Raw genomic sequence first — 16,777 nt, 5'->3', positions numbered from 1 at the left:
ATGGTTATTTTTACTTAGTAATCCAGTGAGGAAGAAGGAGAGGAAAAGAATTTGAAGACATTTTGGAAGGTATATGAGGAAAATCTTGGGCCAAGATTTCACGTAAAAGCAAAACTACCTGAAGTCAGACTCAAAATCTTCCCTAAATACCCATAAAAATTTACGTTATTGGGTTATGTGGTCTCATTAATTTCAAGTAGACTGTGTGCAGCCACGAATATGCAAATGTTCATCCAGGGACTGAGACCTCCTAAGGTACCAAAGTAACTGGATTGGCTTTGAAAAGTCCTGTTCGCCCAGCATTTCCCATTAAACTTACAAGTGGCGATGCTGCTCGTTAAGTACCTTTGCATGCCAGCCCAGGTATTTAAATGGGTAAGTACAGGCTGGTGAGCAGAACTTCCGGCATTTGCTTTTAAAACGCTAGACCTTGTTGTGTTAAGATTTTATCCTTGTGGGACTGGAGAGCCCACAGCTACTAATGGCCCCTTGTAAAATTAGGTTTGCCTTTCCATTTAGCCTCCATGTGACTCTGTGCAGCACTGCACGGAGCAGGAATTCTTCGTCTTTGCAGCCTGTCAGAACAGTGATTAAGCAGACAAAGGGATTGATTGTTTTTTAATGAAATAGTCTATCTGGCAAAAAATGAAGTCGGGCTCACTGGAGACTATCTATGCTTTCAGTCGCCTCTTCAGAAATTCATGAATAGTTCCCTCAAGAAAACAACACATTTTTTTAAAAGCCTGAAATGTGTTTTTAAACATTTTGATTTTTCATCCTAAGTAGCATTTTGTTCAAAAAACCCTAACTGAATATAATCTTTGTGAAAAGAGTAGAAATTGTTACATTTTCCCTGGAATGCAATGCTTTGATACACAGCTAAGTGTTTCTGTAGTGGGAGAGGGAAGCTTGCTGAGAGTTAGAGAATTTTGTTTCCCAACACTGTGTCTCCCTCCTCAACCTTCTGTTCATCCAGTTAACCAAAAGATCAGTTATTCACGTAGCTCTGCCTCTAAGTCACGCAGCTATTAAAAAAAAAAAAAAATCATCCATTTATATCATCATAAAGAAGTCTAGATTAAAAAAGACCTCTAGAGATCATCTGGTCCAACCTTGCATTAAATTATTCTTACTCTAACTTATGTCAGGACTTGTTCGGCAGTTACAGGGGCCAGTTCAAATTTATCAAGGGCTGCTAATAAAACAACAGCTTCAAACCTGTCCCAAAATCTGGGAAAAAATTGAACTAAGCCTTCTGGTACCTTATGAGCTAATGTTCCCCATTCCCAAGTGTAACAATACCTCATTAAAGAGGGAAAGAGAAAAATCAACTTGCATAGGTTGTGAACTGCATGAATATAGTAATGTATAAGTGGTCATATTTCATAGTCCTCACTGAAGACTAGGTCTGCAGGTAGCTTACCCCTTCATGCGGCAATCTGTTGTGGTTTAGGACCACCAGAGCCCAAGGCGTCGGTTCCTTGATCCTGCCTTCCTTTGCTTTGCTCCATGTTCATAGCTGCTTTGGATAGCTGCTGTCATTTCAGCTCATAGCAAAAACACATGTGGTGTTGAAAACTATCACCATCCTCCAGCATAGAGGAAACTCTTCCACAGCTTCCACTCCTGCCCCTCAGCTCTCAGGAGCCACTATGCAGTTCACAAGGGAGATTTTGGCACAGAAGTCTCCTTTTTTTTTTTTTTCCCTAGCAGGCAAGACTTGCAGCCCACACTGGAAGTTATTTTTTCTAGGAGGGGGTGCCCACACACACCCACATGGCATGTTGCCCCAAACTTTGCTATGCCAGTAAAATGACAATCCGTTTGCCACTTTATGCCAGGCTTCCTTACCTTAAGGGCAATGTCTGCCAAACACAACAACATAACCTGGGTAAAATAAACATGTTTTAGGTCCCTCCTTTGCTCCCTTTCAATTTTGTCCCCTTTTCTTCCCCAGATGCCAATAACATACTCCTCGTTTTGGGGTTTCCTCCCCTTCACAACCACTGGGTGCTCTTGCAGCTCTCAGTCCCCAGGCTTAGGTTCAGTTACTTACCCAATGAAGAATGTCATTTGTCAATTCTAAAGCTTCGTGTTAAACTGTACAATTTAAAACCATTTATAACCTTAAGCACAATTATTTAATCACAGTATTTAGCAGATTACAGGTTGAAAACATTATATAAACATCAGGTTGGATTTTCAGGCTATGCACTTGAAGGCAGGGCATGGAGATGGCATTGCCCTTCCATTATCTTTCCACCCATCGCCTGTGTGGTTAATGGCAGAAAATAATAGCTACAGGGGTTGCTATCATTTCTTCCATCTTGCAACAGTGTCATAGCCTGTTCCTCTGTCAGCAGTTGCTGGAGGGAAGTGTTCTCTAGAAAAATCTCCACCTACTTTTGGGATGCCTTCTCACACACCTCCATGCTAAGGATACCAGGAAGGAGTGTGAATAGTCAGCTGTGTGTTCAAGACAGCCTTAAAACCTGTTCCTGGAATTTGCCTGTGTCTGCACAGGAAGCTGCTCTGCAGAGCACACATCACTTGGAGATTAAATAGCCAGTGCAGAGGTCCATGATAGTGCAACTTGGCTGCATCCGCCCCTAAACAGCTTAATTCACAGGTATGTTTGTTGACTTTTTCATTGCCTTTCCTCAGATAACAGAATGTGTCCTAAAGAGGAGAGTTTGTAAATTGATTCTTGTTTTCAAGAAACTGATTACAGCTTTCCAGTATTCTTTTCAGAGGCTTTTTCACTTTTCAGAGCAGATTGGTGGGGGCTATTCTTGTGACTCAAAGTGCTCCTGCATCCTTTTCTTGTGGAGAAACTGAGGCAGAGCATGAGACCTTATCTGTGGTCACCCTGCAGGCCTGTGATGGAAATAGATATAAAACCTCTGATCCCCAGTCCATCGCTCTGTGTCTCACATTGCCATTCTGTGTCTCTCACTGTCATATTTCTCATGATGGACAAAATTCCAAATTTTATCATCATTGTCAGTAGACTGTTGTTCAGGAATAGGCCATTGAGTAACACTTTCTGCTGTATGCTTTTCATCATTGCTCTTATATGGTGAAGACATAGCACTGCTCTTAAATATTATAGTGACCCAGGAGAACTGGCTGACTATTTACTCAGATTAATCTCCTGATTTTCAGCTAGCTAATTGGTTGCAGTGGCTTCTACCCTATTTTCTCTTCTTGATTCTATACTAACTCTTTGCTAATCTCTCCTATCACCTCATTTCTTTCACATATTGTTTATGAAATTAAGGTCATCTAGCAGCAGCTTTATCTTTGCCAAACTGCAGTTTATTTGTTTCTGAAAGTACTCAGAGTTTCCTCATGACTAAATCCAACCAACTTTTCTGCCTTTCTTCCCCTCAGAAAATACTGAATTGCCAGAAATTTTCATGTTGGCCATTCCAATGGGAGGTCTAGTAGACAAATGTCCCTGGGAAAAATAGTTGGGGTTAGATCACCCAAACCTAGAGTGAAAGGAACCTATGTTCATCTGTTCCTCAATAGCCAGGCTCCTGATCTCAAGGTGAGCCAATAGCTGCTTTTCTCTTTTCTCTAAAGGATTTTAACGCAAAAAACTTTGTAGAATGCCCTAATGTTCAGGCTGGCTTGGTAAGGTCTCCGCCCAGCAAAAGGTTTCCAGCAAACTGTCATGACAGAAGCACTAATCCTTCAGGAATATGCCTTCTTTGGCAGACGGAAGACTATGAGGGCAGTTGCTCAACCTCAGATGAATGATGTATGTCACAAGCAATCCCTTAACACAGGACTACTGTGCTTAGCATTTTATCATAGGCCTGTAAAGCAAACGTTAATCTAATTTAGCATTTGATACATTTTTGTTCTCAGATGCTGTGATCAGAAAATGTGCAAGTGGCTTATGCCAGTTCGCACTATTTAGTGTTCACCACAGTTACAGAGTTACACAGGTTTGGTCCAGCTAATCCTGAGAAGAGCTCTGTGGGATGGCACTGTTTACATTTCTACAAGATAAGTAAAATTTTCAGCCTGACTATACGGAGGGAATATATGTCAGCATAAATTAGACGGTGATCTTTCTGGGGTGCTCACCATGTATGCAAGCTGCAGAATCCAGGCACAGGGCTTTTTGAGCATCCTTCCACTACGTGGTCTGCCTTGCACCTGGTGGTTGCATAGACACCTTTGGAGACTGTGATGCTCTGTGGCTTTTACATGGAAGATGAAAAAAAGGCAAATTGTTTTCTCCTGTATCCTGCACACTTGTATAAAGGCTGGAGGCAGTCTGACCCTAAATGTTGATGATTCAAGTTAAAATTGCCTCCAGATGACAAGAAGCATTCATTTTTTTCCCCATCATCCCCAATACACAAATCTTTTTTCAAAAGTACATTATCTCCTAAAATCAAAAGCTCTAATTAATTCTACCATTTTATCTGCAACAGGCGCTGTTAACATCTCATATCATGCTCCAATAAATTTGCCCACAGAGATTAACAATATTTGAGGGAGGAAAAAAAAGAAAAAAAAAAAAAGGAGGGAAAGCAAGCTCTTTCAATTGAAGACCAGAAACTATTCATCTAATTAGCCCAGGTACGACATGGCATTAACATGGCTATACTGCTTCTGGGAGCAAATTAGTGTCTCTACGTGGCACTCTGCTGCACCACCTTCTAGCTGCAGAGCTGGGTTGTATGTATCTAACACAGTGCTGTGTGCATCCTACAGGGAAAATCCCACCATAAAATAGAGCAGTTCTGTTCCTTATCAAAAGCCAAAGTAGAGAGAAGCCTTTGCTTGAGGAATGGTTACTGCCAAAGGTAGTTCAACTTTGGCAGGGCAATAAAAATCTTTTTTTGCTCAAGAGTGTAACTGGGTGAGGACCTTGACTTGGGAATACGCAGACAAAAAAAGGACTTTATGAAGGAGCTGTGTGGGCTATCAACTTGTTAAAAATATCAGCAAGTGCATTGATTTCAGTCTGTTTACAGAGAACTGGAGGCTGCAGCTTTTTGAACAGGGTCTAATTTAATTCCAAAGAAATGGTAGGTACTCAACGGAGAGACAGTAAATGCAGATGAAAAAGCACGCATCTGCTGGAAACTCACATTTGTGCTGCATGTGAAGGAAATCGGAGCTTGCGACACTGGATATTTGTGTTGGACAAAATGGTTTGCATAAAGGCTGGTACCAGAAATATGAATCAAAAAAGTACCATTTTTTTCTTAAACAAAGGCAAAGTTTATATCTAATAATTCAAGTTCTGTGTATGTGGTTCCATGCTTTCTGATTCCAACAGGGACTTGAAATGGAAATGACAAACCCGATATGCAGGGCATGATGGATCACCATGTATGCATAGGAATAAAAGGGTTGTCATTGGAAGTAATTTTGCGTTGAATTACACAATGTGTAATCCAATTGAAATCAGCAGAACGGCACAAGGTGTAATGTAGTGTGCAAAACGTGATCCATTGCATGCAATTTCAACAACAGGGATACTGTACCACTCATCTAAGTAATGTGCTAAAATTGAATTTGTGAAAGGTAGGGGGAGAAGAATTGTGAAGAATGAATGCATTTTATAATTAGGAAATACTCCTTCAGAAGGTGACTGAATATATATTTTTAAGGCTAACTTATTACGCTTGGAAATTGCTTCGTAATAGTGTTGTCGGACCCTCGAAATTTGGCAAGTTCCCTCACAGGAATAGTGTGGGACCAGCCAAGCCTGCTAGCCTGTGAGCACTCAGTATCCATTTTCCCCATTGATGTGTGTCACATTATCTAATAGTGTTCCTAAATGAACTCTGTCATCATCAGTAAATCTTTTTCTCACGCCTTCAACCAACAGCATTTCTCCAGGAGAAGCAGCAGGTCTCACACTGGCACACTGGCGTCCCTTGGCACAGTGCCCTCTGTTGCCTGCAGGAAAAAAAAAAAAAAAAAAAAAATTTCCCATGCTGTACCTTTTCTTAACAGCAGCAAATGTGGTAAGTCTTCCAGGAGTGGAGTGGGCCAGGGGGGTAAAAAAGTGGGTGCTGTGAGTGCAGTGTGGCATTTTTGAAGTGTTGGGGAAGGCTCAGCATGATCTGCACTGCTCAAGCTCATGAACACCCCCTTTGCCAGTGTCCTGTCAAAGCTGACAAGTGAGTTTATTCAAGGCTTGCAGTATAAACATAAGACACAGTTATGTGGTTTACTCATTTCCTACGGTCTCTGCTGAGGATAAGGAAAATGCCATACGATACCTTTAAAACTTTTTAAAAATTGAGAAGTTGCCTGGTGATGGTAGTATTTAACAAGCTGTGTTTTCAAGATATAATCTACTGTCCGGTCACTTGCTTAATGCTCTTCCGTTTGAGGATGCCGTTAAGGCATAGTTTTTCATTGAATTCAGCCTGGTACTCATGAAAATTTGAAGCTCTATGTAAAACATTCTACCCCCCCTGTGTATTTGGTGATAATCTGGAATAATTTTGTGCTTCCCAGGAATCTTATTTTAGATCTACATCTAAAATAATATAGATAATATTTATCTATACTTACAGTATAGATGATAAAGTTAGATGTAAATTTCTAGAAGAAATCAATGCTTAAAGACAGCTGTGTGGAAAGGAGGACTACTCTTCTCCATTCCTGGCTGCATCACTATGCTTGAAAAGCACTTTGGGTCAAAATGATGTCTGAGACTGGAATTTCATCTTTCCAAGATTCCTCTGTTTTATTCTATCTTATGTAAAAAACTTTTATTAGTTGCCTTACTAATGCCCAGTAGTGTTCTGCCTAGTCATTGGTAGAGACATGTGTTGACCACACTGCTGCCTGAAAAGGGAGAGCTGTTACTTAATAAGGCAAGTTTGCTCAGACCGTAATCTGCATTCTCTCTTCTAATGAAAGCTGGCTCATGCCAAAACCCTAAGAGCAAGCATCCCTCTGAAAACAAGCACCAGTAAATGCTTATTCAAACTTCTAGTAATCAGTCACCTAGCTATTAATAATTCCTTCATTTTTACATTAGTCAAGAAGCACTTAACAAATCCAACAGAGTTTTGTCTATTCTTTCATTAATCTAAAAACTTATATCAATAGTACAATATAAATGGAATAATTGCCTGTCATCCAAATTCCATGCTGTACCCTTGATGTAATATTGATACAGGCTACCTGATCTCTTTCTGGAGTAGAAGATGTTGTAGAAATGCAGTTTAGTCAAGCTATTTCTGTGGTATTCTCAGGACATAGACTGTATAATTGACTACAGACATTTAGCTTAAAAGCCATCTTAGAGTTTCATCCAGTCCTAGTAATACGTGTGCAGTCCCATGGGCTGCATCCAAGGATTATGCTAATTTTATTAGCGACTCCTCTTGCTTTAATTAAGCTGCATAAATTCCCACCTGGTCACTGTTGTGCCAACACCCTTCTTTCCATTTTTATTTTAATTTATAGATAATCTGTGGTTTTTTACTTCAATTCAGATTTCCTGAATTATCTATTCTGTTTTTCACATGAATTAACACAATTGTGAGGGGTGAATAGGGTTTCAAATTGCGTTAATGCATTTGAGCAAACCTCCGGATCAAAGCAAAGACCTAGGTTTCTAAAGTTGACCAAGTCTTTGTAGGAGTAGGTGTTCAAAGTAACTTGCTGTCTGAAAGCACCAAGCTGTATGCTGCTGTTCAAAATACCTGCAAGCAAGGTCTGTATTAACATTTACTTTACTGTGTTTATACCACGAAGCAGAGCAATGCGAATTCCTTAGTGGACTGTTAATTTACATGTTATACACTTTCAAATGTTTCCAAAAGCAAATGTGAAATGATTAGTAATCTGTTCACATGTTCACAAAATGTTATTAACAAACGCCTTGGGCAGTATGTTATGTTGACTAAAATTGATAATTTTGTATTTTAAAACTAAAGCAACTCTCTCTGCCCCCAACAAATCTTAGGACCTGCCCAGACCTCATGGTCACACCAATTCTCAAGGTGTATGTGTGGCTGAGGAGGGGAAAAAGACCAAGCCCCTTCCCACCCTGCCACCACCTGAAAACATCACTGAAAGTCTTCTGTGAACTCCTGCAGTTTAAAATGGCTTGTTATCTATAAAATCACCGTAAGGAGGTGACTCTGGCATTTACCACTCATTCTACCTATGTAGGTTTTAAAGGGTGTACATTTCTCTGGAGAAATCAAACCTCGTTCTTCTTTTTACTTCTGGTTAACATTCTGTCTTCAGCTGTGTGCAGTTCTGACAGAGCCAAAGCCCTGGATGAAATGTCTCATACTCCTCAAAGAAGGGTTGAGGTTGTTCTTTTTTTAAAGAGGACCAAAGAACAAGCTGTTTAATGGTGTTTGTCAGTGTATCTCTTTTTTTGAATAATGGTTTTCATGCCTTGCAGACTCAAATTTAACATGACACTTCTTTCTAAATGCCAATTATTCTGCCCAGAAGAGTTGCGCAAAAGTCTACTCCTCAGAGTTTCACACCAGACCCACTGGATAAAGAGCATGGGGTATTAAAATTCAATAAAAGCTGTTGTGATATTAAGACTGTGCAAAAAGCCTATGCTCTAGCTGAGTATTACTTGTATGGTTGCAACATACTTTCCAACAGTTTACATTTACAACTATGAAGTAATTGAATAAAGAAATGCATCATCATTTTCTTTTTTAGCACATGGGTGAATTATTTTACCAACATGTGAAGGGGTGTTCATATAACATCATGGTGCTTTGTGTTAGAGAAAACAATTACAGTGAATAAGGTAGAATGGCTCTGTTATTGCAGTACATAAGACTTTGATTACATACTGCCAAGATTCATACCAGCCTAGTAGTTGTTGACAGATAAAGTAACAAAAATGAAACTCATTTATTTTTTCTTTATTGAGACCTCAAGGTAAAGCAAATTTTCAGTTCTTGTACTTACTACATTGAAGGAACAGAGACTGACAGTCAAAATGTGCCAGTCCAGAAATATAAATTAAACCTAGTTTCATATCAAAGTTTCATTTAGTCTCTGAAAAGGAGCTGCTGCTTGGATTATTTTTGATCCTAAAACAAATACACTGTAGACTACTATAGTGTATCTTGGATGAATTAACTCCCTCGTACATTTAGCTCTTACGTATTTTCCAGGATATAGACCTATGTCTATTCAAGCAACTTTATAATTTGTTATGGACTTAATAATTAATTATTTGGTTTTTTCTCTGTTTAGTAATAATTTACTGTGTTTGCAAAACCATTGAATGTGAGGATGGTTTTAATAGAGTGTAGCACTTCTGCTGAAGGACAGACATATTTTGAAGAAAAAGCCCTCCTTCCCTCCTTGTGTAAAGAAATGATTCTGGATTTTTACTGGCAGTTCCTCTAGGCAGCTAGATGCTGCATTATTCCTTGATAAGTCTTACAAATACCTTTTTTTTGTAAACTTGATTAGTTTCTAAAGAGCAGATAAAACTAGCTGTTGAAATGGAAAGTGCTAAAATGAGTGGTTTTATCCCATCAAAATCTTGGATTAGTTACCTAGCTCAACTGAATATAATTGCTGTTCAGATTAATGAGGCAGTATTCTAGTATATCCTCTGTAATTAAACACTTCTCTGTTTGAATACAGTATTAAAGATGCACCAGACGTTGAAACCTCAGTGGTGAAATTTAAAACTGCTGAAATTGGAGGGGTCAGCTGTGAAACACAGATTCCTCTGCAGCATGGGTAATTCACTTGTGCAATGTGTTTCAAGAATAATTCAGTTTATGTTGGGGATGCTGCATTTTTAAAATTTGTCTTATCTTTCCATCATCTAAATTTAAGAGTTTTTCTCATTAGTTCCTGAGAAAAAGTAACATAAAGTGGACTTGTTTCCAGAATTACCTTTTCTGACCTTTCACAAGATGATAATTGCAGTACTAGTAGGCTTAGAGGACTTGTTAAAAAAATTAAGCTTATAAAGTAGCAAAAAATGCCCCTTTGCTTGCTGGTGTCGATTTCAAAATTAACATTTTGGTTCATGTGCTTCTAATAATCACTGACCCTTACTTCATGTGCTTTCCACAGGAAATGAATACAGCAGAAATTACTTTGACCCGTTGATGGATGAGGAAATAAACCCAAGGCAGTGTGGGATGGAGGTCAGTGAAGAAGGTGAGGCAGAATTAAGTATGTAATTTTTGTGTCAGAATATTCTTTTCCATTCATGAAAATGAGGTGACAAAGATCACATATGCAGTTCTATTTAAATATTGAAGTTTACAATTTAAATTATAAGCCTTAACTGCTCTGAACACGATAGGCGGTATATAGTCTTTGATCAAGGACAGTAAGTTAATGGATGGGTAAAAGTGAGGCTGTGCTGTATTCACTCTGCTACTGTAGCAAAATGAAGCACACTCTGAGAACGTTGTCTACACCATGTTCTCTTTAATTAACTGAGTTATCCCGGAACTGAGTACTAAGATGTAGCTTTTTTGCAACCCTGCTCCCAAAGTCCTTCTTGGAGAGCAATTTTATAACTGACCTGAATGTGTGTTTGCCTAACAGAAGGAAACCCCAGAGTCTGTAAAAGTTCCCAGCACATGAGGAGGTTTTTTTGGTGTTTTTTTTGCCCATTTAGCTGAGATATTTAACTTTGCTCTCTGTGGGCGATGGCGAGGAGTGGGAGGGTGGGACTCTGGGAGAACAGAAGTTATGCATAGGTATGAGAGAGATTAACCAGGAGGTATTGTGTAGTGGAGGAAATTCTCCTTTGCTGTCGTGGCTTTTAGATAAAAAAGGGTGGGAACGGGCCTGCCTGAATTTGCATGGGCTTAAGTAAGAACATCATCATGGTAATGAAGTGCTTAGCTATGCACTGAATGCTTTGGCCCAGCTCCTGTTGTTAAGCTCTAACAACCTGATAGCACGCAAGACCCAGTTCTCATGTGTTATCTTCCTAGCCCTTCATTTTTTCAAACCTTGTGCTTATTTGTACTACAGAGACTCTCTAGACACACAGTTGTAGTCAAATCTAAAAAAAACCTGTCTACTATAATGGGTCTTAAAGTGAAATTCATGAGAAACTTTGAGTAGATATGGAGGTTTAAAATTTTGAGGCAAAAACTTGTGTGACTGAGATAAGCAGTCTCTAATGCACATCAGTAACTTGAATTTCTGTGTAGTGGTGAAAAAAAATAAGGTTTACCAATGGTGAATTACATCTAACCCGTATAATTTCCCCAATCATTGTGTAGGACAGCAACGTAATACTTTGGAAGTCAGCTTCTGGCTCAGAGTTTTGAAATGAAAGACTTTTTTCTGTTGGTACTGCCTTGGTTCATCTTATGAATAAGCTTCGTGAGTCATGATCTCCTTCATAACCAGAGAGTGAAAAGGGGGTTAGATTTCTGCAACTGTACGTATGTGCCTAAAAATATGTATGGATGGAGTGGTGGCATAATGGATATATGGAAGTACAGTTTTCACTGGGAGAAAACGTTCTCTTGCCTGTGTTGAAGAGGCTGAGCAATACACACTTAGCTTTAAATGTTCCTCTTTTGGTTTTGTTTTCTAAATTTGGAACAGATGAAAGCTCTGAGAGAATTCATCCAGTTTTAGGGGTAGGAGTGGAGAGGTGGCTTTAGGCAATCACATATCAGGCTAGACCTGAGATCCATGTGTGAACAGCTGTCCTTTGGCGTTCCTCCTTTTTCTTCCCAGCAAAAATGTCACTCAAAGGTTGGGGTAACAGTTGTTTATTAAAGGTCTGTTAGCAATGGTACTAGCCTCAGGTTGATTGTGTCGACATCTGCAAAGCAGTTATAACATTATATTTACCAACACCTCTGACAAGAACAAGTCTTCCACCTTGGACATATTCAAAAGCTGTGTGGGTATGGTCCTGGGCAACTTGGTTCTAGGTGGACCTGTTTGAGCAGGGGGGCTGGAGCAGATGATCTCCAGAAGTCCCTTCCCACCTCAACTAGTCTGATTCAGTGATATTCACAAACCAGCTTCATTGTCTGATTTCCTTTTCCTTGCAGAAGTGTTAAATAAGTGGAACCACATTTGTATGTAGTGGACGGATTTAAAAGGACAGTCAGAACTGAAGTCTGGTCCTGCACAATCATACCCTGATTTGAAACCACATAATTTAGCTCCTCTTTCTAGCTAGCAGCTTGTCACTAACAAAAGAACAAGATGAAGAAATCAGGGCATACTTTAAAGTTACACTCTTCTTATGACTTAAGCAAGTCAGGCCCGATGCCCAAAGAGGATAGCTGGTGAAAAGCAAATATTCAGCCACTACCTCTATTATACAAAGTTGAACATCACTTTAATGTATTCATCATATGGGATTCTTTAATGGGTTATTCTGTGAAAATAAAGATATTGGCAATTATTTTTTCTATATTTGATAAATTAAATTTTTTCTGGAAATTTGTCTGATAATGCCCTGAGAACAAACAACACCCCACTATGGATTTGCTTCCACCCCTTCACCAAGGGAACAGTTCAATGTTACACGCTAAAAGAAATGTAAAAGATTGTGTACTTGCAGAATAGGTTTGCAGAAGTTTCCCTCTTTAAATGCTCAGTGTAACTGAAAAACTTGGCTCTGAAATTTCATGATAAAGAAAATTTATTCTCTGAGATTCTATCAGGCACTTAAAAAGAGCCACCCAAGCTCACTTGTAGAGGTACTTCAATACACCTAGCTTGTATACATTTCTTTGGCCTTCTTCCTGCTTGTCTTCACTGACAACTTAGAGAAGCCAGGGTCTGGGAGATCTGGAGGGAAGACTGTCTCATCTGGTCATTTTTCCCTTGAATATAGACACTTGAAGTGATTTTTTAGGTCTCATGAAAAAAGGTATGTATGTGTGTGTCCCTTGCTCCTTTTTAGAATCTGCAGATGTTACTAGGAATTTGAATGACTGACCAGCTACAAAATCAAAAATCATGGTGTGCTGTAATGACTACTCATACTAGATAATGTATTAGTATTATGTACAGCAAGGTAAAATTTCTAATAAAGATCAAAAATCACATTAGAAAAGAAATTAGATACTTCTGATTTTTATTGAGAGTCAAATGGAATTAATCTAGTAATTTGAATATAAATAATCATTTCAACTAGTTTGCTAGCAGAATTAGTAAATCAGTTTCAGTCCAGATCAAGATATAATATTGCTTACCTGTCGGGGTCACCATTAGCCAGCGTCCTTATTTCTCCGTGCGGGAACAGGAACAACACAACACCAATGTGATGATCAGATCGTCCATCTTTTATTTTTCCAATCCTGGTTACATTTATATCCTACTAAGTTCCGTACACGCACTCATCTATCTTCTAATAGGCTACAGGTCATCCACACGTGCTGTTCACGCGCCTCTACAAGCATTTGCATTGGTTAATTGCAATTAGCACGTAAAGCCCAAAACTTGCCAAAAACTCCCTTATCTCATACCCTGTTTTGCTCAGACTTGTGTGCTTTTGCTGACCACAGGTGTTTCTTACTTATCTGCTATCTTGTGTGTTTTTGCCAGCCTTATTTTGCTGGCCTTGTCTTCGTCCTTGTATTCTTCTGCCTGCACTAACTTTCCCCCAGCATGGCCCAGACTCTTACACTTACCATTAAAAAATATATGATTATATATTTTTTATTTTAAACTGTCTTTCACAACTCAGAAGAAAATTACTGTCACCTCTGCTATAAAACTAGCACTGTGAAAACTATTTTTAAGCGTCAAATGGTTTCTTAACATTTATATTTTTATATCTTTATAGTTTAAAATAGTATTTCCTAAAATACTACTGGAAGAAACAATAGATGCTTCACTCTTGTTTTTTTAAGATCCTGTGAAATTTGATGAGCAAATGCTGTACAGTAAACTGTTGAAGCTTCTAGATGAAGAAAACAAGATGCTGGACTTGCAAGGTAAATAAAATCATTTGCATAAAGAAAAATAAAACTCTTTTGAGTCTGGATGCGGGGAGGAAAGTGGGTAATCCATCCCCTTGAACTCAGAAGCAAAAGGGACATTGATTTTAATGTGAGCCTCTAAGATCTTTTTCCCCGAATGTTTTTGTTTTGAGTCATGTTTATGTGGTTTAAAGTGTAACTTAAGTGGCGTGCTTTCTCTAGGCTGCTTCTTTGAATGTTGAATTCCACCCTTATGAAAGAAGACTGGAAATATCATTGCTTATGTGCTCAAAGATAGAAATCTAAATCCTTATGTAAGCTCATAAATGGGTGGGCTATTTGTCAGATGCATGGGTCATGTCACACAGCGTTGAGGTTATCTACATAAGAATTTACACTAACAGGTGAGGAAGAATGTTTTTTGTGGCTTTGTTAGCAAACACAAATTGATGTTCCATCTACAGTAAAAACAGTGAAGTATAGAAGAGAGTTCTTCACCTCAAACAAACAGCCTTACTTTGGCTTCACTTATTTTTACAGGCATATTTAACACCCAGTTGATTCATGAGACCGTTACCACCACAGCCTTTACACAAGGTGCATGTCTGCTGCTGTCCTCTGGTTCATCCTAGAAGAAGTGACATACGAACAAGCCCCAGCTCAGGACTGCTCTCATATTTTTAGTTATCCCCCCTCACCTTGTTTTTCAGCAGAGGTCTTTTGTGTAAACGTATTTTCTGTTCATTGTATGTTTATGAGGTTTTTTGTTGTATTTCCGTTATACACAGGACCTACTCTGTCAGAGAGACAGAGCAGGCGGTTGCCTAAGGCACTGGAGCTCCAGGAGCTGCAACATGTTTTATGACTTTAGTTTGTAAGCAACTTTGTTCTAGAGGAGGCAAACATTTTCATTTGCCTAGGGTTGCGGAATCCCTTGAACTGGCACTGGCCATATCAGTAACATCTTTGAAACCCATTTTGTCTTATTTTAAATGGAAGGAAAAGAAATTACACCTATCACAACTAAATTCATGCAGATTAAGCAAAAACCTTTAACATATTATTAGCAAGCTGTCTGTTTTTGCGTGTTAATGTAGAGCTCCACATTGCTGAGAAAGATTATAGCAATGCCGCAGGTTGGTTGTTGCTTTCATCCTGCAACAACATAGGTTAGAATAAAAACAAGTTTGGCTGTTAAATCATCATTATTTCTATAAGAAAAGAGTGACATGGTGTCTCTAGCTGTGGTACTTATGTAGTCCCCGTTTACCAATATTTATAGCATTTCATATTCTTCAATATCTTCATCAGCAAAATAACCCTGTATGATTAAGGAAAATGTCCTGATGTCATTTTACAGGGTGCCCCAGGGTGGGGTCTAGTACCCCTTCCATTAGCTTTCTGAAAGTTATCTTCTGGGGCTCCCCCAATGTGGTAGGAGAGGGAGAGAGAAGGACCTCTGGGCAGTGGTTCAGTCCACCTTATGTAGACCCCTCTTAGCTGATTAGACAAATTGCACCCTGGAAGCAGTTCTTCTCTTTCCTTTGGCTCTAGAAGGGTCTTGGACAACTGACTTAAAATTGACCATTGCTTTTTGCATAGCTAAAGGTAAGTAAGACAAATTGCAGTGTGTGTTTGTCCAGTTTTAAGCAAGGGAACCAGGGAGTGAAAGAGAAGACTTCCCCATCCATCAGTGGTTATTCTCTCCTTCAGCTAGGTGCCCTAAAACTTTATATTATATTGCAAATAACATTAATGAATATTGTTAAGATGAACAGATGCTTTACAGAGGATATTAACAAATAACGTATTTAGATAGATATAAGGTTTCACTGATCTCCTCAAAAGTTTGTAATTTAAACTCACCAGGTATGTTTGAACTAAAAATGTCTTTTTCTACATCTAGCTTTTTCAAACCACCATGAGAGGCAAAATGTTCTTATTACTGTTTGGCTACATGAGGTGTAAGACAGGTTCGAAGCTCTTCTCCATCCAACGCCCTTTGAACATAGGTTGTGTTCTCTGTGGACGGTGATCACGTACTGAGGCTGCCGAGGTTGTTGAGCTGCCAGATCACTGATTCAAGGGCAAGCAAATGCATTAACACATGTCTTGCACTCCGGGTGGTGTCAGAGCCCCTGTGTAGGCATGAAGGCAGTGAGTGGCAGAGACACCACAGCCAGCTGCTGTCTTGTGTCTCGAACAGTGCCTCAGTGCTTTTATTTCATAAAAGTGCCATAATGGGCACCAGAGCTAGTCCTGTGGGTGAATGTTGTACCCCATCCTAGCTGAATTTTTCACTTTACTTGACTAGGGAGAATAAAATCCAGGAAAGAACAAGATTTTCCTGAGGAAGTGAGGTTTGTGAAGTCTCCACCTCTTGTGTGTGTTTATCAGGATCTATTTACTTCTGCCTTTGTGTTTCTCCCTCCCAATTTTTGAACCTGTTGTTCACTTTCAAACCATTTTTTAACAGAGAGCAAGTCTCACAGGTCTGACTTCTCTACCAGTTTTATGGAAGTGGGCAGCTGAACAGAGCAGACAAGTATTATTAATGTCTTCACTGAGGGAAAAGCTAATATGGGAGTTTGACCCTTATTAGACATCAGAAAATCCATAGAAAACTAGGATTCACTTGGTTCCACTCTTACAGAACTGCTTCTTTCTTCATTTGACCACTGAGCTGAAAAATCATGTAGTCATATAGTCCTAATTAATAGATGATCCCCAAAGGAAAGGAAAGAACATGGCTCAGAATTTATATAATTGTATATTTTTAAAATATTTTGTTGCTGAGTAGCCTGTTGGTCACTCTTCTGGTACAACTTAAAAGATGTAGCCTGTATGTTTTTTTACCTAGG

At 39.1% G+C, this 16,777-nt stretch overlaps 1 protein-coding gene across 1 annotated transcript in view; it reads left to right on the top strand.

Annotated features, from left to right (window-relative positions):
- LOC141930392 (orofacial cleft 1 candidate gene 1 protein homolog) overlaps positions 1 to 16,777 on the top strand; it is a 28,890-nt gene that overhangs the window by 7,441 nt on the left and 4,672 nt on the right. The window contains exons 4-5 of the mRNA XM_074841566.1: positions 10,072 to 10,158; positions 13,848 to 13,931. Of these exons, the coding sequence (XP_074697667.1) occupies positions 10,072 to 10,158; positions 13,848 to 13,931 (171 nt within the window). The remainder of the gene's footprint in view (positions 1 to 10,071; positions 10,159 to 13,847; positions 13,932 to 16,777) is intronic.

This window comes from Strix aluco, chromosome 1, assembly GCF_031877795.1.
Source record: "Strix aluco isolate bStrAlu1 chromosome 1, bStrAlu1.hap1, whole genome shotgun sequence".
Lineage (NCBI taxonomy): Eukaryota > Metazoa > Chordata > Aves > Strigiformes > Strigidae > Strix > Strix aluco.
The sequence above is the reverse complement of the archived record's forward strand: the minus strand, read 5'-3'. Positions and strand labels throughout refer to the sequence as shown.